The sequence below is a fragment of the Lissotriton helveticus genome, chromosome 10 (genome assembly GCF_964261635.1).
Source record: "Lissotriton helveticus chromosome 10, aLisHel1.1, whole genome shotgun sequence".
In the NCBI taxonomy this organism is placed as follows: Eukaryota; Metazoa; Chordata; class Amphibia; order Caudata; family Salamandridae; genus Lissotriton; species Lissotriton helveticus.
The window spans coordinates 747,629,132-747,652,217 of record NC_136071.1 but is presented as its reverse complement, the minus strand read 5'-3'; the positions used below and the strand labels follow the sequence as shown (position 1 = coordinate 747,652,217).

Here is a 23,086-nt window from a genome sequence, read left to right as displayed (position 1 = left end):
TGGGAAGCACTTTACTACAGTGGGAGAAGTGAAATGTGCAATTTCTATATCCCTAGGGCATGTAAAACCTCTTTTCTAAGGGCCCTCCTTATAAGTACATACCTCCCATCCTTGGGACACCTAAGAGAGACCCTAGGGGTACCTAATATGCCAAGATAGTGTAGTTAATTACATTTTAAGGGCCCCACCACCAAAGTTGAGTTCGGGCACAATTTACATTTAAAGGCAATGCTGCAACACAGGGTTGCTTTTAAGATGACCTCAGGCTCTCAACAGTGCCCACATGCAAGTGCAAAAAGGACTGCAGGCCTCTAAACTGCTTTGCCCTATTATATACTAGGGATTTAAAGGTAGTTTTAATCCCACTGCCCTATTATGTACTAGGGACGTATAGGGTAGGTCATGCCAGTTATAGGTGTACCCTAATATATAGTTTATCTTAATGTATGTGTGTTTTTAATGTGTTTTCACCATAGCACTGGTACTGGGTCTGGTTGGCAGAGCTCAGGGACAGTCAGAGTCAGTTACCACCGGTACCACTCAGCAAAAAATGGGGGTGGCCAGGGAAAATGATGACTTTGCAAAACAGGGTCACTAGCAACAATGGAGTCCCAATTTATATGGTAGGCTGTTTTAAAGTATGAAAAGATGAATATGATGCAATATGCAGCACATTTTCTTACAGTATAATTTTGATTCAAATGAGCTGCAAACATTTTTGAGAAAATCTGAAAATGATGCAGCAAATTAAATGTCAAGAGCCTCAGTAAATTCATAGTGATGTGATAAATGCCAGCTACAGATGCACATAATTCCAATAGGGCTGACCAGAGTCCTTTCTATTCTTGTAACGTAAACAAAACCAAAACTTTATGACTCTATCAGTCAGCGCTCATTGTTAGCAGTAGTGTGAAGAGACTAGCTTCCATAGACAAACAGAATATGTTTTTAACATTGCAAAGGGTGCTTTTCTTCTAAAAGTCTACATTATTAGTTACTTAATTATTGTTCTCTTCTATTTAGAACAGACAAATAAACTATATAGTCGAGTTTCTGACTTATTGACAGGCCTCATTTTTCAAGACATATACCCCAAATAAAAAATGCCATATAAAAAACGCATAATAGGTAATGTGTAATTTAGTCCTACTTGCCATCTTGGAGTTCTAGTGACACAAAGTACTCAGCCAATTTTACCTGTTATGTGTCCTCTTCATATATGCAGTTACTTTCTGACTCGAGCAATGTAAGTGCAATAGAGCACACTAAAGCTTGCTAGGCAATGTATTTATGAACGAATCTAGAGTTTTCAAAAGTACAAAGGACTTAGAGGCATATTAGCAAAAACCTCACAAAAATTATCGCCATTTTAGTGGCAGGAAACTGCTGCTAAAACGGCGATAATGGGCTTGCTAATATGCGTTATAGAATTCCAATAGAAGACCAGGTTAGATGTGCAGGACATCTAACCTGGGCTTCCATTGAATTCTATAACGCATATCAGCAAGCCCATTATCGCCGTTTTAGCGGCAGTTTCCTGTCGCTAAAACAGCGATAATTTTAACAAGGTTCTTGCTGATATGCCTCTAGGTGACATGTTTAAACGTCTCCCAAAAAGGGTCTGTTAATTGGTTATTGTATGACAAATGAAATAGGAATGTTTATTTCTCACAGATCTGCTTACCAAAATTCTATCAAACGCAGATGGAGTTCCACCTCTTTGAACATGTCCCAAAATGGTCACCCGTGTGTCAAATCCCAGGCGCTGAACAACAAGCTGGAGAAGAGATAAAAGAGAATGAGGAACAGGCTCACAATTTTTCAAAAATTGTACAGCATTAACACAACATCAAGGTTCACAAACCGGAACTCTATAATGAAAGCTTATCAATATCTACATCTAGCAAAAGACCGACTTTGATCCAGTTTCTTGTCAACACATGCAAAACAAAGGACCTTATTTAGAACTCAGTGGATGGAATACTCCGTCACGAGTGTGACGGATATCTGGTCGGCCTATTGCGATCTCCATTGGCTACACTAGGATCGCAATATGGCGAACGGGATCTCCATCACTTTTGTTATGAAGTATTTCCCTCCCTAAGATCTAAATAAGGCCCAAAATCTAATTGAGATACTGTTTTCATTATTGAATGTGTTTTGAACTAAGTTGGCTGATAAATTGATTTATTTTGATGGGACCAACTAAACATATACGGGCCGACTTACTAACTTTTCGCCGAACACAATGCAGCAACCAAAGTTCCTGCTATGCATTGCTTGAAAGCGAGACAACAGAGCAGATATGGTGCTCTTTTCTTCTCTTCCTATGCTGGTGCACATTAGGCTGCCTATAGTGCAAGTGTGTGTGCGTTCTGTCAAGCATTGATTCTGTACTGGAAGTGCAGCCTTCAAGTACAAAAATGATGCTTTAATACTTTTTCCTCTCTGCATGTGTGCTGTACAATAGAGCACATATGCAAAGTTGCAAAAATGTGGAAAGTTTTAAAATGTGCTCATCTCTGCCTGTCTCAATGGGGTGTAAATGTTTCGTTTACAAATATTAATACATTAAAATTTACACAATAGTGCTGAATAGTGTTGTATAAGGCAACTTTGCCAAGCAAATCATAGCTTTGAGTTGGAATGTAAATCCCACCACAAAAATGTGCACTGGCTTTGTGTCACTTTTGTGATGTTTGAGTAAATCTCGGCCTTGATTATTACCAAAACAGTGGGATGAGGAGGAGGAGGAGTGAATTTCATTGGTGTTCTTGTGCTCTTCTAATTATTGCCCAAAAAGGCAACAGAAACTTGAATAATATTTAAATGAATCAGAAATGACAGCAATGCATACAGGCAAAGAAGCCATTTCAAGTGTGAGGACTCTTACATGGAAAATTAATATGAAAATGTGCCCCAGATGAGTGGTTTTCTGCACATAAAAATCTATAAACAACACTTAAAGTATATTGACAGAATAAATGACAAACAGTTAAGGGGTTCATCCTGTTAAGAGTGATCGTATTAATAAAAGTATGAGACTACAATACAAGTCCACACATTTTAAATGTCCACAACATTCACATCAAATAACGGTTCAAAGTAACTTTTATGATTTTCGTTTGAGTCATTTGATTCAAATAATTGCAGTTGATTATTTCTGATCTAATGCATGCAATTGTAAGTATGCATTGTTGATAAACGAGTTGCTTGCTATTGAGAATTCTACTTGAAAATTGCCTGACTTTGCAATGACCCTGCCCTAGGGCTCTGCAATCACAAGACAGGACCGGGAAGGAAGTAAAATGGGAGGGGGAATAGTGGGAGTGTGTATTGTTTGCACTGGAACTATCCTTAACCTTCACAATATCTGGTCTATTAATATAACAAAGTCCTCCTGGCTCTCCCACCCAGTTCATAGAGACATTGTGGCTGAACACAGTCTATTGACTGTTAATTTCACAGTGCTAGGTGATTTAAATCTCCATCAGGAAAACTTTAACTGTTAAGTATCCAAAACTTTTATAATGGACCTGTCAGTGGTCCAATTAGTACAAAGGGTCAAAGCCCCCATAAGAAAGGTTATCTACTAGACCCAATATTCTCTAACATACCTGAACTAACCAAATGTGACCCAGGTGAAATCCTATGGTCAGACCATAAACTAATACCCTTCCAAATTGTCTAATACAAGTATCAAAGCCACTGCACCTCCCCAGTCCAGACTCAGACAGAACTGTTCTACGATAGACATAGGTGCACGGGAGAACATGCTCACCAACTCCACCCCTGAAATAGTTGGAGATATTGCCAGCAGATACAGCAGCTTTGAGGCTTGGATGCAGAATGCCCTAATCAATCTGGCACCCTAAAACAAGGGAGGGCACCCTGGTTCTCACCTGAACTTTCAGAACTTTAAATTTTTTTTACAAAAACTAGAAATGACTTGTAGACAAAGCTACGATATAAATGGCAAGGAGAACTATTAGAAGGCAGTATAAAAACACCATTATGCCATCAGGGAGGCTAAAGTCAAATACTTTGCTTCCAAGATTAACAATGCAGCAATTCCTCCAAAAATTGATTCAGCCTGGTGAGCAGCCTGATAAAACCCGCATATGGCAAATCTGGCCCCCTCTATCAGAGTCACGGTGTAACATGCTTGCCAACTTCTTTTTGGAGAAGGTCAACAACATCCTACTCACACTTTGAGGGGTATAAAGAAGGCCTTAAGTCCCCCCAAACCATCACAAAAAATTAAGCACATTTCCAGAAATTACGCAGGAAGAGACAGAGGAGATTCTTAAATCTCTCAAATAGGGCTATCCTCAGGAACCTGCCCCACCCGACCATAATGCTACAAGGTGGGAAAAGTAGTGACCACCATGCTGACAGACATGTTTAATTGCTCACTCAACTCAGGAAGGGTCCCATGGAAAAACGCCATTAAGCTGCAGTAATAAAGCCATCAGCTGATCCCAGCACGGCCCACGCAGGTAAGAACGCCATTAAGCTGCAGTAATAAAGCCATCAGCTGATCCCAGCACGGCCCACGCAGGTAAGACCGGTGAGGCGGAGGGGCTGGGTGGGGGGGTATTTTAACAGACGACGACGAGGGAAAATTAAGTATTTATTTAATTTTACCTTTTGGTCGTCTGTCAAATCTCCCCCCAACCCAGCCCCCCCGCGTTTACCTGCACGGACCGCTCCTGGTCGATCCCCTAAAATGTGAAAACTATCATCCGATCCCCGTCCTTTCAGTAAAATTCTAGAATAGTTTGTCATTAAGAATCTATTCTTACACCTGGAGACAAATGACATATTACATCCCTCTCAGACTGATTTTAGACCAGGTAGCAGCACTGAAACTGCCCTGCTTTCACTACTGAGGAGCTTAAGGCCATCCTGAATCAGGGTGGGTCCATTGCCCTGATCCGGTTTGATCTTAACACGACCTTTGACACTGTCTCCCACCCAGTGCTAGTCAAAAGGCTGGAAGAAGTATGCATAGCCGGAACAGCCCTAAAATGCTTTACCTCCTTCCTCCAAAACAGAACTTTCCATGTTGGGAAGTCGCACTATTAGAAACTCACTCTTAAAATGTGGGGTCCCTCAGGGACAGGCTCATGGTTTCTCCTCAACCTCCTATGCAGATGACAAACATATTATCATCTCCCTCTCCCATCAAACTGATAGGACGTCCATCCATCTTAACAACTGCCTCAAACAGGTTGTAGACTGGATGGCGGCAAGCTGTTTGAAATTAAATGGGGAGAAAACGGAGGAGATGGTTATGGGAAACAACCCCGCCAAGTGGATGGAGTTGAATTGCCTGGCTCTCTGGGCAGTCAAGCCACCCCTAAACTGGAGGTCAATTATTTTGGCTTCTGCCTTGACAATAAGCTTTCTATGGCAAAACAAGCAAAAATATTTGCCGCAACATGTTTTCGTATGCTAAGGACTTTAAGAAAGCTGTTGAGATGGCTACCTGAACCCTAGCGTAGTGGAGTGGTGCAAGGCTTAGTCATGTCACGACATGATTAAGGGAACTTCCTGCACCTGGGGAGTCCTAAGTGGGTCATGAAAAGAGTCCAGGTTACTCAGAACGCTGCTGCCCATATAATGTTTAAAATTCACAACCGCAGACCTGGCAAGCCTGCACTGGGTCAGTGTTAAAACTGATTAATTTTAAAGCACTTCGCCTGACTCATCAAATAATAATGGTATACTATATTTAGTGGTGCCAACTGGAGCTCCATCTGGACCTGGGGCCTTTCCCAGGGCAGTTTTACTTAGGGTACAATAACCTCTTCGATGTTTATTGGCTTCAAAGATGCTAACATTAATATATCAGATCGATCTCTAGGTAGAAGGATGGCAACATTCACTGGATTGAAAATCCCTCCAAAATTGCAAATTTCATTTATGGCTTTGAATAGTTGCTGATGGGAAATATGAAGTCCAGGAGGGGGAAAGGCTTTTGCTTGTACATTAGGCATGCACAATTAAAATAGTAAATTCTATAGATTTCAGACAGAACCACACATGCCCTTGATAGACCATCTGTTATTCAGTTTTTATGTATAATGAACTAACATTGTACTACAAATTGAAGTGATGCAAAACACAGTGAGTGAATCAGACCGGCAAAGGTCAAACATCTACATGTTAGCTCATCCAACGTTAATGGAGGCAAAGGAGACAGCCAGTGACAGGAAGGCTACTCATGTGTTATGCCTCCCAATTGCACTGGGAAAGGTCACATGATTACCAAGGACAATATTCAAGGACTGAATGCACGTGTGCAAGTATACGCGAGGGAGAAAGAGAAATAGGTAGGGAGAGAAGGGGAGGGAGGGAGAGATAGGGTAGAAGGGAAGTGGGGAAAGACGAGAGTGTATGCAGAATAATGACAGGTGTCAGTATCATTTTTTTTTGCATTGGTCTAACGGGTGCAGGGAGACATTACAGCTTCAGCTTCAAAAGGACCATGATCCACCACCACCAGCAACAGGTTGCACGCAGAAGCTGTAACAAGATCACAGCCGACCAGCTCGCGACCTCCCTGAGCAAGAACCCACCCACCAGCACAGCGAACCCCAACCAAGTGGCCACCAACCTCACGAAGTGGATCAGCGACTGCGCAGACGACCTCGCCCCTCTGAGGACCCCGCCTAGCAGACCCGGCAGCAAGAAGGCCCCATGGTTCACCGACGAACTCAAGAGCTCCAAGAAGAACCGCCGAGCCCTCGAGAGAGCCTGGCGCAAAGACCCAACACCGGACAACATGACTGCCCTCAAGCTCGCCACCCGAAAACACCATCAACTGATCCACGCCACCAAGAAAACTGCATTCAAGGAACGACTGGACAACAACGCACACAACAGCAAGGAACTCTTCAACATCATTAATGAGCTCTCCAACCCCAACGCCGAAAACAACGACATCACCCCGTCACAAGACCTCTGCAACTCCCTCGCCTCCTACTTCCACAACAAGATCGCGGACATACACAACAGCTTCAGCACGCAACCGACGCACGCCACGACCGAACCACCACCCCCCACCACCACCCTCCGTGCCTGGACCCCGATCAGCACCGAAGACACCGTCTGCACGATGAACTCCATCCACTCCGGATCTCCGACCGACCCCTGCCCTCACCACGTCTTCAACAAGGCCGACGCTGTCATCGCACCCCACCTGCGGGACATCATCAACACCTCCCTCAACACCGCCACCTTCCCGGAGAGCTGGAAGCACGCCGAACTCAGCGCTCTACTAAAGAAGCCATCAGCCGACCCCACCGACCTCAAGAACTACCGCCCCATCTCACTGCTCCCGTTCCCCGCAAAAGTCATCGAGAAGACCGTCAACAAGCAGCTGGCCGCCTTCCTCGAGACGAACGGATCCCTCGACCTCTCGCAGTCTGGCTTTCGGGCCAACCACAGCACCGAGACCGCCCTGATCGCAGCCACCGATGACATCCGAGCCCTGCTTGACAACGGAGAAACAGCAGCCCTCATCCTCCTAGACCTCTCCGCGGCCTTCGACACTGTCTGCCACCGTACACTAGTGCAGCGCCTCAGCAACGTCGGAATCCAGGAGAAGGCACTGGAGTGGATCATCTCCTTCCTCGCCGGAAGGACACAGAGAGTCCGCCTCCCCCCGTTCAGATCAGAAGCCACCGAAGTCATCTGCGGCGTTCCTCAAGGCTCCTCGCTCAGTCCAACCCTCTTCAACGTCTACATGAGCCCCCTCGCAGACATCGCACGCCAGCACAACCTCAACATCATCTCCTACGCCGACGACACCCACCTGATCCTCTCCCTCACCAACGACCCCGCCACCGCCAGAGCCAACCTCCACGAAGGGATGAAAGAGGTAGCCGAATGGATGAAGAACAGCCGCCTGAAACTGAACTCGGACAAGACGGAAGTCCTCATCCTGGGATCTTCACCTTCCGCCTGGGACGACTCCTGGTGGCCCCCTGCCCTGGGCAACGCACCCAAACCAACACACCACGCACGCAACCTGGGCTTCATCCTGGACTCCTCCCTCACCATGACCAGACAGGTCAGCGCCGTCTCCTCGTCGTGCTTCAACATCCTGCGCATGCTACGTAAGATCTTCCGGTGGATCCCCACCGAGACCAGGAAGACGGTCACCCAGGCCCTCGTCACCAGCCGTCTGGACTACGGCAACTCCCTCTACGCCGGAACCACTGCCAACCTCCAGAAGAGACTCCAGCGGATCCAGAACGCCTCAGCACGACTCATCCTGGACATCCCCCGTCACAGCCACATCTCCGGACACCTGAGAGACCTGCACTGGCTCCCGGTCAACAAGAGAATCACCTTCCGTCTCCTCACCCACGCACACAAAGCCCTACACAACCAAGGCCCAGGATACCTCAACAGCCGCCTCAACTTCTACGCTCCCAAACGCCAGCTTCGCTCGACCGGCCACGCCCTCGCCACCGTCCCCCGCATCCGAAGAACCACCACAGGGGGACGGTACTTCTCCTACCTCGCCGCCAAGACTTGGAACTCCCTCCCGACCCACCTCCGCCTGACCCAGGACCACCTCACCTTCAGGAAGCAACTCAAGACCTGGCTGTTCGAGCAGTAGCGGACCCCCCTCCCCTAGCGCCTTGAGACCCTCCGGGTGAGTAGTGCGCTATATAAATGCTATGATTGATTGATTGAGGAGGATTGGCATTTTTTATTTGATGCTTGGGTAAGATATTAAGAGCTGAGGATGCATGACAGGAGACATTAAGTATATTTAGAGGTAGGGGACCTGAAAACTCAAGCCAGTCTTGAGCCTGAATCCTGGCTCTTGCTCAGCTCAAGGTCCCGTTGGATCTTAGAAAAAATAACGCTTTCATGTGGCTTCTCCTACTTTGTTGCACTACTCTCTTGCACAAAGAGGTAAAAACAAAGCATTAACATTTAGGTAAAAATGAGAGATAAATAGATATCCGTTTAGTGCCTATTTTGTGAAACCACATATTACGGATTAATCACAGCTGCCCGCTTAACCAAATTGTGTCGTTTTAGGCAACTTCAAATACAGTACAGAACACCAGCTGTACAAACCCTATTGTGTTTGATTTAATAGACTATAATGTTGTTCTATAAGAATCTGGGCAACACAAAAGTTCGCATGATAGCTGTCCTGCCTGTGAGTTCACTAATGGCACTGTCGCCAGGGTGTAGGCGGAAGCAGGAATTGTTCAAACTTTAGGTTTAAAAACGACCAAATAAAAAACATACTGCTATGTGCAGTGTTAGCCTATAATGTGATATATCAATGTCAAAAGTTACAAATGTTAGAGAAATTCACTTTTTTAAATTTGAAAAGACATTATCATATTTTAAGTGATGTTTGTTGTATGATTTTAATGCCAAACATTTTCAAGGCTCATCTCAGGGGTATAAGAGCCAAACCAGACCCTTGGTTCAGCTCTGGCTTAGTTTACCCTGTTAATTTGTTGGCTTGCCCACCTCTAGTACATTGTTTACAATTGGAAGCCTGAGGTGACATGGGGAGGAAGGGGGAAGCATGGAAGAAGACACATGCATTTCTGTTAATGTTATGGAGTTCTATGAGGGAGGTGAGGCTAGGTGGCATGAGACATCAGATAATGTTGTTTCTGTTTGTATTTCGGGCTTGAGGTGGAGAACCGGGGGGGAGGGAGGGGTAAGAGAGAATGTCAGTAAACACAGGGGCATATTTACAATAAAGTAGTGAGGCGTGTTGTTAAGCCAAGAAGCTAATGACACGCTTAATCACTTTAAAAAAAGCAGGACTATTTTCTAGAATATGGTGCAGCCCTACGTTTACCCCGGCGCTGGCGCTAAATTAAGCTGCCTAACGCCAACGCAACAGAAAGATTGTTTATGAGCAGGAAGGTCCCCCTTCCTGCACATAAACAATCTTTGAAGCCGTTTTGTAACTTCTATGTGTGCTGCTTAATGCAGCACACATTAAAGTTGCAAAACTGCATTTTTTTTTAATGATTGTTTATGTGCAGGAAGGAGGACCTTCCTGCACATAATAAATCAAAGGATATTTGGTGTTTCTATGTGTGCTGCGCAAGGCAGCACACATGCAAACAGCAAAAAAAGAGGAGAAATAAAGCATTTCTGCTCGTTTCGCCTGATTAAGACCAGGGGCCTCATTTATGAAAAGTGACGCATCGCTGCGTGAAAACAGCGATGCGTCACTTTTCACTGCGCTCTCCCTGCGACATGATTGATGCGTCATATTTATAATATGACGCATCATGTCGCAAGGAGTTACAGATACGTCAGTATTTCTGACGTATCTGTAGACGCAAAAGTGACGCATTGCTGGAGTGTGTCACAAAAGTGACGCAACTCCAGCAATGCTTCCTTTCACATGGGAAAAGCCCCATGTGAAAGGGCTTGCGTCAGTCTTGCGCCTGCTGTGAGGCAGGTGCAAGATTTTGACGCAACAGCATCCTAAAAGTGACGCAGTGAAATCTCATAGATTTCATTGCGTCACTATTACGAGGCTTTTTGCGGGTGAACGCCCCCTCTGCATACATTATACCTGATGCAGGTATAATGTAGCGCAGGGGTTTACAAAGTGACGCATCTGCTTAGATGCGTCACTTTGTAAATAGTGCGCATCAGGAGGCATGTTTTACGCCGCCGATGCGTCACAAAAAGTGACGCATCGGAAGCGCAAAACTCACGCAAGGCCTCATAAATGAGGCCCCTGGATTTCCCCGGTCTTAATTTTGCATGTGCCTCCTATTTACGCTGCCCTAGTAAATACGGGGCAGCATCAAAATCAATGGATGGTGCGGTGGAACACCCATTGCCCTTCACTTTCACATTAAACACAGCGTGAAAGGGTGCCTTATTAACAAGGCAGCATTAAGCCACGTTAAGTGGTTTAACTCTGCCTTGTAAATAAGGCGAGGCCCCTATTGCCATCACAACCTCACTGAAAGTTACTTTGTGGTGGGGATAGGGGCTTGTAAATACGCCCCATTGTGCTGTGATTCAAAATGCCCATAGGTTCAACTACAAATAGCTTAATTTATGAGTGCAATAGAGTCACAAAAAAGATTAACAGATGATGAATATTACCACAAAATGGTGTAATATTAAAGATGATTAAACCTCTTCCCACAGCAGGGAGTGGGAATTCAAGAGTGTTGGAGGCAGGTCTTTTAAGTACTGTCCTCTGGAATGCAACCCTGCTCCCCATGTCGGAGCAGTGCAAGTTCCAGAGTCTTTTATTCCCTTAGAATTTGGAACATTCCTAATACTGTATAGCCATACAGCAGAACACCCCCCATGCGTCCTTGACACTTCCATGATATGAAGATCCCCCTGAGAATACACAACGTGCCACTCTGTTACTCAAAGAGCTATTCTGGAAGGGAAGTTATTGCAGAAATTATTAATATATAGATGATTCTGCAATGTTTAGTTCTTTGTGCAGTATCCCCTTGAGGATCAAGGTTCAAACGTTAGGACCCTGAGCAAGAGTTAGGAGTAAATATGAGTGGAGATTCCGGGTGGCTTGAATTACCATTTCATATTGGTATATTCGCACATATTGACTCATATTACGAATGAAACCCAATGAAATGGTGAATAACTCTGCCGACCCAGATTTCCCAGGCCACTTCCTTAGGGTTTAACGCCACTTTCTCTATGTTGTTGATGTACGCAGAGCTGTTATAAAGCAGTGGTGGAAGAAGGGACTGGGTTGGGAGAGAGAGGGTTGGGGAGAAGAGTAAATGGCAGACAGGAGTATTAAAAAGTCCCAGATTGTGTGAGAGTGGAGCGTGGGCCAGGAAACAGGTCACGGCTCCAATGCAGCCATTTCTCAAGGTGATTTTACAGCTCAGATGTTTGTCCAGCACAATTTGGTCAGATGTTTCTGCACCTTGTGTAAATCTGGGTGTGGCAACAACTTCCCACTCGTGATTGAGAAGAGTGGCATTCTAACCAGGGATTCTACCTCGTTCAACTCATATAAGTACCAAAGAGATACTGCCTGGGATGTAAGCTCCTGCTCTGAATTAAAGACAAAGATTCTTGTAGACTGCTAACCTGGCTGTAGGTGGCATAGGCAGGTCAATAAGGTCACAGGCCCAGCTCTTCCCATGCTGCCGCATTGCTCATGTCTTATCCTTGCTTTCCCCCCTGTTTTTTGAATGCCTTCTCCTTGCTTGTCCCTTGTTCTCACTGATTTCTCCGCCAATTTGTGCATGCCTTCTCCTTGCTTTTCCCTTGTTCTCACTGCTTTCTCCCCCAATTGTTGCGTGCCTTCTCCTTGTCCCCTCCCCACCCCCCATTCTTGAGTGCCTCTCCTGGCGTTTCTCTAATTGTCAATGTTTTCTAATTGTTTTTCCTCCGTTTTTTGTGTAGCCCCCCCAAGCAACTAGCAACTCTGGACCACAGCCTCACTTCCGGAATTCAGATGGGCCCTCAATACCTGGCTGTTTTCATTGAGCCTTAAGGGCCTGCAAGCCTGGATAGCCTGTAGGGTGATTAGTTGCACGTTACATATCCTAATCGATTGAATATGGAAAAAATGCTGACTTTTAAACTGCTTGGATATCAAATCTTTTTAAGTTTTGGCAGGATGAGTCAGAGTGATAGTTCAATTTCCTGAGATTGCGTTGGGCAAAGTGGTGCAAACTGCAGGAATAATCTACTTTAGTGTGAAAAATGTAATAAGATATTTTGTTTAAAATGTTTATACTTGCACAGCATCAAAACAGCGTTGTGCTAATCCCTGCTAATTTATGCAAATCAGTTCATCTTTGTGATAGAAGAATGCAAAAAACACAAGTTTTGGTGAAAAAGCAGCTCCACTAAAGTAGCACAAACCGGTTTTTGCACCAAATTGCAATATCTGATATATCTATGTGCAAGGTGTATTTTACTCCAAAGAAAACATCTTACTTGTATGACCCATTTGCTATTTCAACAAGTAAGGCTTTGTACTGCAGGGGATCTCTTAAGTACAAATCTGACACTAGGCACTGCTGATTCGCCTTTGCGCCACAGTGCGAGGCTAAGCATCATGCAAAACAGCCATTTTAAGTGTGAGATTCACTGGTAACCTTATCATCAGGTGTCTCTTACTATATCTTGTGCTGGTTTATATTTTGTTCTTCATACAACACAGCACTGGGATTTTTCATGCAATGCTCTATTGCTAGAAGTTTAGTCAATTTGGGCCTGAGACTCATGAGTCCCAATATGTTGATATGTGATTTTGCTTTGGAATCTGACAAGAATTAATGACAAATCAAATGCTCAAGAGTGCTTTCCCTCCCATCTGGATGAATCTATGTGGTCAGAATTAAATGGTTAGGTGATCTAGGAAATGTAGCGCCCACTAGATATCGAAGTTTTCAAGAAGGAGCACATCTTCAAACAGCTGCTTATGAAATAACTCTGCTTAAACATTTTTAATCTTGGCAGGACTGTAATGTGAAACTTAACAGAAAGTTCCTTGGAAGACATTTGTGAGAGTTGGCATAATATAAGGAACCTCTTCTGGATATCTTGAGGAAATTACCTCACAAGGGTAGTGTTAAAAAAGACCCTCGAAGATGGGGCCTTTTAATTTTTTCTGATAACCACAGAGATGCAAATAGGTCTAAAGCCATTAGAAGTTTCATATATGTTTCTTATATGTGTTATACTAACATATGGTCTTATTAGTGAGTGATGTCATCAAAGTTGGGAAGCAACTGTTTCCCCATTTCCAAAGCAAAAAACTGGACCACAACTGACCAAAGTGTCAAACTCAGCACTTATATAGTTCGACACTTACTTTTCCTAAATATCTATGCAAATTCAATTGGGAATATTTGCGTATTCTTTTACTACCCTTACGTTTACAAAGATTTTTCCATGTGGCCTCTTTTATTTATTCTCTACAGTTAGTCACTTCCTAACTTCCCATTTAATTTAGTAGTCCCTTTCTGGTCAATTAGTGATGATACCAAGCTGTATTTTCACTTTTGAAGCTATCTACAGACACTTGACAAAAAATATTAAGTACCAAATGGCATCCAGATAGTTTTTGCTAAATCCCCCATAAATGTAGTTTCTGATCTAGTAATAGGAGGAGTCTCATCACTGGCATAGCTCATTTCATAGGAATGTGCACCATGAAATCCAACATCATCCTCAACCTTCTCTCCAATGTAACTTACTGACAGCTTATGTAAGTAGCAATAACAGTCCTTGCTCTGCTAGATAGCTGAACAGCACTTAGCTCTTCCTGCTTTGGTCTGTGTTCAAGGGGGCCTGTTGTGTCCTGTAGAGATTGTCCTGCGAGGTATAATGGCGGTCCTTATTTCCCTGAGGGGTGACCTTATTGGCCACCACATGCCAACATTGCAAGCAAGCATTCCCTTGACAAACCTAAAGTACTGCAGTACAAAATCCAAAATAAGTCTCCATTGGGTGTGTTTCATCTACTGCCCCTTCTGTAATTACTTTCTGCTGGTAAAACACTTCACTCCACTTCAGCAAAATATGACTCTTTTGTTCAAGATTAGCTTCAATTTATATTGAATCTTCTGTATTAGGAAGTCACAAGCCCACAAGACACTCAAAAGGTGACTCTTCTCCAATGATCTTCCGTAGACGGGGTCTTTGGTAAGTGGAGGTACAGAACATCAAGTAGGGAATATCAAGGTACATGAATATTATAGACAAGGTAACAAAGATCAATGAAAGGAGGTGTTGGTGTACATATATGTGGAGTTAAGTAGAAGAAATCTATACTAATCAATATATATTTACCTCCTTGGTTTTTGGACCTCAATATTTTGGCTACAATGGTCTAGTAACTCAACATTCTATTCTGCATTTTCTACAACCTCTTTGATGCCCTTCTCCTGCAGCCTTGTTTGACAGATCATATGCTAATGCAAACACATCATGTTTCTGGATAGCAGTATGCTATACAAATAGCTTTCTTTCATTCATTTTGAAGATATAAAGTATTTGTATTTCTGGGATCGGGAAACTCATTTGAATGCCAGTTAGGTATCCCAGTACTGAATGCTGTGTAGTAAATGTGACAAAAAAGAAGATCCTACAAAATGAGCAAAGGATACCAGAAGGAGGAAACTCTGATGAAATGTTGTATGGACGTTTTCCTTCTCCCACATAGAGGGTATGGAATAAGATCTGTGTAATCTGTTTTCCTTTCCTGGTCCCTTGCAACCAACATCTAAATGATCCTTTTTTCATTTTGCTTTGACTAATTAAGTGATTTCCAAGCAGGGAACTTTCCTGTATCTGGTCTTCATTCATGAAGAATCTGTTGGGGAAGCTGTTTATTCATCATTGACAAATCAGAACATTCTCCATAAAAATGTCGTTTATATTTGCTGCATACTTAAATGTTATAGCCGATGTCAAGAAAGCAGTGTCAGCCAAAAGAACATAATGGAACCTAAGTATTTTCGGGATACCCATTTCCATTAGCGGATATTATATTGAGTGTGATCAGAGGTAAACTTGATTATTTGTCACTACTGATGCGTAATTCAGTTTTTGCTGCTGCATTCCTGCAACTAAGCTTCCAGACCAATTGGACTGACATGGCAATCAGATGACACTAACATTTGTTCTGGATAGTTGGAAGCATGATCCATGATCCAGTGCCTTAATCCAGGATATGCCTTTTGTGGGGAACAAATGGTATTTTTACTATTGATAAAATGAGAGCAGCGATCATCTTAGTGGTTGCCCTAGAGGGCAAATTTAAGCTAGAGGGAAGTCTAACAAATATATTTTTTTCACCATACTGTCCCACTGACCTCAAACAAATCATATATGAAAGGGCATGCTCCCCCAATGCCTGGATCTCTAAGAATACCATTGGTTAAATATGTTCTGTTAGTTAGAGGTGCCAATGTTTGTCTGATTATTTACCTGTTAACTCTCAGATAAAATGGTGCTATGGTGCCTAAAGAAATCACTTATAGGCCACCTGTCAGTGAATTAGTGTGAGCGAGTGAATAAGTGAGCTGCAAGTGATACTTAAAGCACATCATTGCAACATGCACGAGCTATATGGCATATTTATATCTCCTTCTTCACTGCCCTATTAGAAACACTCACAATCTTCTTGGAGTGTTAGCCATGGTATATCAATCATGCAGAAGGAAATATTCAAAGGTGAATCGATATGAGACACACTTAGTAATCACAGAGCTGGAGCAAAAATCAAGGTAAGTAATTACTGGTGAGTTCCCATTGATACCCACGCTCTCCATGACCTCGGGCTCATAGCTATACACCACCTGCATCATCAGCATGCTGGCACATGCCTACCGAGTGGCAACATGGCTTTTTGAAACCTTGACTGAATTTGTGAAACGTGTGTCCGATTATCCCACATAATCTCCTGGTCTAGAGTCACCAATGGTTTTATGACTGTACAACGCAGATAAGTGCCTTTACCAAGCATTTTTTACCACGAATATGTATTTACATCGTATGCCATTACCACGCATTGTTTTTATATTTAAAAACAATGTATTTGTGGGGGGGAGATCCCCCACCCCCAACTTACCTTAAATGAGTGGTAAAGGCATGAGTTGTAAAGTCGTGCATGTGATAAACATATGTGCACTGAAAATGTGTGGTAAAGGTACAACGAGGTAAAAACCTTTTTGTAAAGGCGGTTTCCTGTCACCAACGAGTGTATGTATCTTAATGCTATGAGCAAAAGTGGGCAGAGTCTTGCTCAGCCTTCTTGACTCTCAATTTCACTGGCTGCTAGGAGACCACAACTTAAACGTTCCTCCAGAAGTTATCATCAGCCTGATGCAAGCCCTCAGTTCGAAGTCAAACATTTAGTGGTTTCTCTCCATCATAGGTAGATGGATGTCTTCTTAACGGATGTTTAAGAATTCATCTCATTCATCATAAAGCTATGGTTCATGCACTTCAAATTACTTAAAGAATCTTAACCTCTTGGATGCTATGGGAATTCCCCTGCTGTGCTGGGATTTCGCGATCCTCGCACATTCATGACGAGCTGGGCTCGTCATGAGCGTAGCAGGAGGCTACTGCATGACGAGCCCAGCTCGTCATGAGCGTCGAAGGGGTTAAAGTCGCCTTGTTCACCAGCTGTTAAATCACTGTTCATAATACCACAATACACGCTGTTATTTAACGTATTTAAGTAAAATGGGCTGGCCCACGATTGCAAAAAGAGTAATATACACATTTACGCCCCAAGATTTCCGTGGAAAGAGAAAGCAGGATTCTGTAACATATTTTCATTTATGTTTATTGAAGTTGAAAATACAGAATCAAACACAGAAAACTGTTACAAGGGTGTAAAATTAAAGCACACACTAATTAACAAGGAAGTTGATACTCACATCCTTAACAATTTCTGACGTTATCGGTTTGTTATTGGAATCGATGGCACCTTCTGACACAATAATGATGTTCAGTCTTTTTCTCCTTGCACGATTCTTCGATAATACAATTAAGCCATTCAGGATAAAAAGAAAATAGTTAGAAAAATGTTTTTGTTAAATATGGATAGTGATAATTCTCGAGGTAAAATAGCATACAAAGGCATCACAGTTGCTTTTCGGTATTACACATGGAAACTAGCTGCAGTAGAGTGTCATCTTAGGTTACTGTGTGTATTTAATAATTGGTACCCCGCAGACATTTGCTGGCACTAATGAGTCCCATGATTTTTTAGAAGGAATGTTGTATTACATCATCAGCATAAATCAACAGAAATATAACCTGCTTAGCAATTATACAGCTCAGCTGTGCACTACCAGAAACCAAAGAGAACTTGTCATTACCCTGAATATCTTTAGAGCATGATCTCAGCAATACATCTACTGAGTTGTTCAATAGTTGGTTAAAAAAGTGTTGGTCAATATTTTCTCACTTGTACCATCTGAGAAATTGCCTGGAACTTTGTAAAGGACATGCAACATTGCTGTTAATCTTATTTATTTGTTTATGCGTACATCTCCATAACATTGGACAACGGTTTCCCTACTACATCCAATATATATATTATGGAGACATTGCTCCATCAGAAAGTTAAGGAGAAATTATTACAAGGCCAAAAACAGATCAGTATGTATAAAAGTACCCAATTTTCATTGTTCGTTGTATATCATCACTTATTTTTAAATCTCTTTTTATCTGACTGTTTTTCTTATCTAGTTTTAAATGATAACAAGGAGATTGATTTCCATACAGTAGATAGTTCTTAAAGGAAAGAACACATTATACTCTGCTGGTCTAGGCACCATTTCTTAGCATCAATTAACAACTCAATTTGCTTTTTGTGTTGCTACATCCAAAGCCGAGTAACACTTGATTTCTATGCAGTAACAGGGTTAAATATATACTGCACTACATTGTTCTTACAGTGAACTAATTGTAATAAGTTGATACCGGAAAACATATGTGGATACCAGTATATGTGGATACTTATAATTGCTTATTAGGATTAATAGTCCAATCTGGATCAACACTGATTTAAATATCTAGTTAATTATTTACCTCAGAAAGTTTAGAGCACATCAAATCCTCCCATCCTTCTTGGGGAGGACTTTCAGGAATAAATACCCAATCCGCACCGCAGGCCAAGGCACTCACAAGAGCTAGGTACCTATGCAAGACAGTAGGCATATCACTCCAAGCAAGGAACTAGGCTTAGCAATTTTATCATTATAATTATGAATACAATTAATCAAAAGGTTAATGAAATCTAAAGGTACATACCCACAGTGTCTTCCCATGACCTCCAAGACAAAGGTTCTCTGGTGGCTACAAAGACAAATGAGATCATATTTATTACAACAGCTCTGCATGAAACAGAACACAACAATGACAGCATATTGATCCATATAAAAAGTATTAGCCCAGTGAGTAGTGATCATCTCTAAATTGCAACTAAACTTGTTTTGTTGATAAGGCATCGTGTTAAAACATTTTTTAATATGGAAATAGCATCCGTTCTACTGTACGTGCCACTTCAAATAGATGACATATTCATTAAAATAGTTGTTCTGCCAACAAACAGATCTTTAACATACAGCATGATACATTTAATACATTTATATACAATTATATTTAAGTGCTTGGTACTCTTAGTATTTACTTTCTTGGTGGTTGGTTGCATTTTCCCATTTTAACCTCAATTAGTTTCTAGCTAAATTATACCAATTACATTTCACGTTTTTTTCACAATTAGATAGTGCTGAAAATTCTACCGGGTGCCTCTGCTCAACACTTTATGTTCTACAAATACCAACATATATCTACATACATACAAAGAAAAGAAAAAACCTGCACTACCTCTTACCCGGCACTCTACCCTAGACCTTCCCACAAAAAACATATCTTTTCTGGGCCATGCTCCTTGTTCAGCACCCATGTTCTTGAGTTCAGTTTGTGCTCTACAAGTACCAGTACATACACCCATACATACCCAGAGTTGCAATTTTTTTAAAATGTGTTGGACTTGGCCCTTTTTGGCAGGTTCACCCCTGAACTTTTTGCCTTAAGCTCTGACATGGTGGTAGTGATTTTAGGCCTCTGGGCACTTTAGCACTGTTGCCCGGTGTAAAGTGTGTGCACGCTCTGAGTGCGTGTGGTGAGATTGGCCTGCCCTCCCATAGGAATGCATGGGGGATATGTGTGTCCATGGTAATTCCTGGTATGAGAGGAGTGCAGTGGCGAGTTTAGTATGTATGAACACGTGAGGATAAATGCTGCACAATGGTGTGCGCAGATTTATGGTGACTGGTGGAGAAATGCCACTTTTAGAAGTTGGCATTCTGTGTACTGTGTGTCTGCCTGCCTGATGTGAATTGCCTGTCTGGCTTGTGATTGACAGGAGCTGAGAGGTGTTGGTGGCTCCAGGAGCCAGGGCGAGTCAGCCCAGTGGTGAATAGAGAGATCCTGCATCTAGATGGGCGGGAGGAGTTGTACCTGGGACCTGAATAGGGCTGTGCCTTCCCTACATCATGCTGGCGCCACCCCCTGTTGTGCGTTTAATCACTGAGCCCCCACCTGACAAAGGGGAAAGGAGCTTGGCAAAACAAAGTGCTCCAAGTCCAAGCCCTGTGCTGTGACACAAAGGGAAATGTAGTATAAATATAGGGGCTGTGACCCCATGATGTTGTCCTGTTTCTGATCCTGACGGAGGGGGGTTTGTTGCTGCTGGGGACCAGGAGGAATCGCCTTGGGGGCTGCCTCCCTGCTGGAGGGCCCTGTGTGCTGGCCCCTGGGCCCAGCTATGCCCCTGAAACCTCTCATGGACTTTTCCTAAAAGGACCTACAGGACCTTTGCTGAATCTTTTTGCGCCCTGTGAGCGCTTTATTTTCTATTTCTGGAGAACCCCTTTATTTTGAGGAAGGAGTCCCTGTGCATTGCCCTTGCAGCGCTGAGCTGCAGCTTGCCATGAGGGAATCCCGATGTAGAGATTCCCCACTTTTGCTAATATGGTAGCCGGTGCACACCCTGCATCATGGCCGCATTGGATTGATTCTTTTTCCCAGAGGGTGCCCACCCCGCTTATTTACCGTCACGGTGGGTGCCCACCCCGCTGGTATCTTTATGTAAAGCGGGAGACTACCCCACGTCTCACTGCCGTGGCTGGAGGCTGGAAACGAAGTCAAGCAGCGCAATGCTTGGAGCAGGGAGGGACTTCCCCCTCAGGAAAGGAAGTCCCGCCCGCCAGAAACACGAGAGGGAGAGAGTGCTGCCTGGAGCCTTGAAGGCTCCATGTCAAAGTCCCAGGTCCCAGGAGGGGGCCCAGGTGAAGAGGAGTGGCAAAGGGAAGACGGCGCTTGCCTGTGCAGGGCTCCCATGAGTCAGGGAGAGCCCCGCGGGCGCCAGCAGCAAGAAGACAGAGGTGCTCCCCACCACCTGCAGCGAAGTCAGGAGAGCTGAGTGTCCCAACAAGAGGAGACCCCGAGCGGCGCCAGGAGCTACGGCGAGATCGCCTGTTCTGGTGAGTGCTCAGTTGGTGAGTGGCCCCAGCTGGCAGTGGGCCGCTCCACCCTTGGGAGAGCAGTTTCTTTGTGGGGGCATGTTTTGTTTAAAAGCCAGCATGCTCCAACATGGGGCCTATGTTTCTTCAAGAGCCTGCGTGGCTCCCACGATAGGGCACGTATTTGTGCAGGGCAAGAGAGCCCTCATGTGCCCGTGCTTGTAGTTTTGGCCATCCCAGCTGCCCCCCCTGACAGTGGGCAGCTGCAACGTTGCCCCATATGTTTTAGGAGGTCCAGTGGGGACCCAGAGGGGCTCATGCAGCACAGTGGTGCCAGTACCCATCCTTATTTTCCCAGCTGTGCTGCACCAGCGCGGGCAGCTGCACCGTTTTGCGCATATTTGTCAGTGGGCACAATGAGTGCCAGGCCTTCGCTTGACTCACAGCTGCCCAGCAAGTAGTGGGCAGCTGCTTTGTTTAGGCCACAGTGCTTTGGGGCATGTCTTTTTAAGTTAGGAGTGAGATGCACTCCTCTGCCCCATACATTCACAGCTACCTAGCCATTAGTGGGCAGCTGCTACGTTTCAGTTTGCGCAGTGCGCACCCTTGACTTTCTGCTGCCTTGGCAGCGTGCCCTGACTTTTGGGACATAGAGCATTGGAGCCCCCTTTTTGAGATGGCCAGTTGGCTAGGGGGACTGTGAGGTAATAGGGCGCCAGGCCCTAATGTGTGTAATGCCTCCACTAGGGTCTTTTTAGGAGCGAAATGTGAGTTATGTGGTGCTAGGAAATGTGATTCATGTAGTATGATTTACGCACCCTGTTTTGATAATTCTAAATGTCGTTTTCTGATTATGAGGTTGTTTTTCCTATTATGGTTTATGCTAGTGAGATTATGTTCCACTGAGATTATTTCCTAATGTGAGTTATACTTAGGATGTTAGGGACTAATGCATTTAGACTTATGAGAGGATTGCATAATGTGGTTATGTTGATGAGGTTGGCGCAGAATGTGATTTGCGCCTAAATGTGATACTGTGCATAATGTAGTTTATGTTACAGGCTGATGCTAAGTACAGTGATTACCAGTGGTTACTGGTTGTACATTTATGATATGTTTTACTTTTACTAAGTTCACTCTTGCTGCTGCCCCCGCGGCCCCTCCCCCCCCAGCACGACCGGCCCAATCCAGCTCCCCTCCCCACTCCCGCCTCCCAGCTGTCCAGCCCTCCCCGACCCCTACTTAATGGCGGGCACGCCGCTGGTGCACCGAAGGCGCATCAAAGGCAAGCACGTCTGCGCCCGTCTGCGACCCGTCCGCGACCAGCACCTGGAACCCTGGACCTCCGCCCCGCCAACGCTACGACCCAGCAGCACTCCACGCACTCAACGCAGGCTGCAACAACAACTGCAAGCTAGCATCACCAGCCGACACCCATGGACCCTTCAGCTGTCACCGCTGCCGGCACACCTGCAGCACCGCCAAGAACACGGATCCAGCACAACCCGCCCACAAGAACACAACCGAACTAAAGACCCTGCAATGCATCCTCCTCAACGTCCGATCCCTCCACAAACACGCCACAGAAATCTGGGACCTCCTCGACAGCACAACCCCAGACGTAGCATTCTTCACCGAAACCTGGACCAACACCACCTCGGGACCGGACATCGCCATCGCCATCCCCCAAGGATACAAGATCTCCAGGAAGGACCGCCCCATCCACCCAGGAGGAGGAATCGCCATCGTCCACAAATCCAGCCTTCGCCTGAGCACACTCCCTGACGAGTCCACAGAACTGATGGAACACCTTCACTTCAAGATACTGGCCAGCCCCACCGCCGCCCTCCGAGGAACCCTCATCTACCGACCCCCTGGACCCCGCGGACGCTTCGCCAACTCCATCACGGACATTATCTCCCCGCAGGCCATCGCATCCACCAACTACACCCTGCTGGGAGACCTCAACTTCCACCTCGACAATCAACTGGACCCCAACACCACATCCCTCCTGGACAACCTCCACAACATTGGACTCCGCCAGATCGTGACCGAGCCCACGCACT

General features: G+C 44.5%; 1 protein-coding gene across 3 annotated transcripts in view; it reads right to left on the bottom strand.

The window, feature by feature from the left end:
* Positions 1 to 23,086, bottom strand: part of PFKP (phosphofructokinase, platelet) — a 383,854-nt gene that overhangs the window by 216,526 nt on the left and 144,242 nt on the right. For all 3 annotated transcript variants that reach the window (XM_078663306.1, XM_078663305.1, XM_078663307.1), the window contains exons 6-9: positions 18,805 to 18,849; positions 18,583 to 18,691; positions 17,424 to 17,519; positions 1,685 to 1,777 (exon numbers count right to left, since the gene is read on the bottom strand). In XM_078663306.1, coding sequence (XP_078519432.1) covers positions 1,685 to 1,777; positions 17,424 to 17,519; positions 18,583 to 18,691; positions 18,805 to 18,849 — 343 coding nt within the window. The remainder of the gene's footprint in view (positions 1 to 1,684; positions 1,778 to 17,423; positions 17,520 to 18,582; positions 18,692 to 18,804; positions 18,850 to 23,086) is intronic.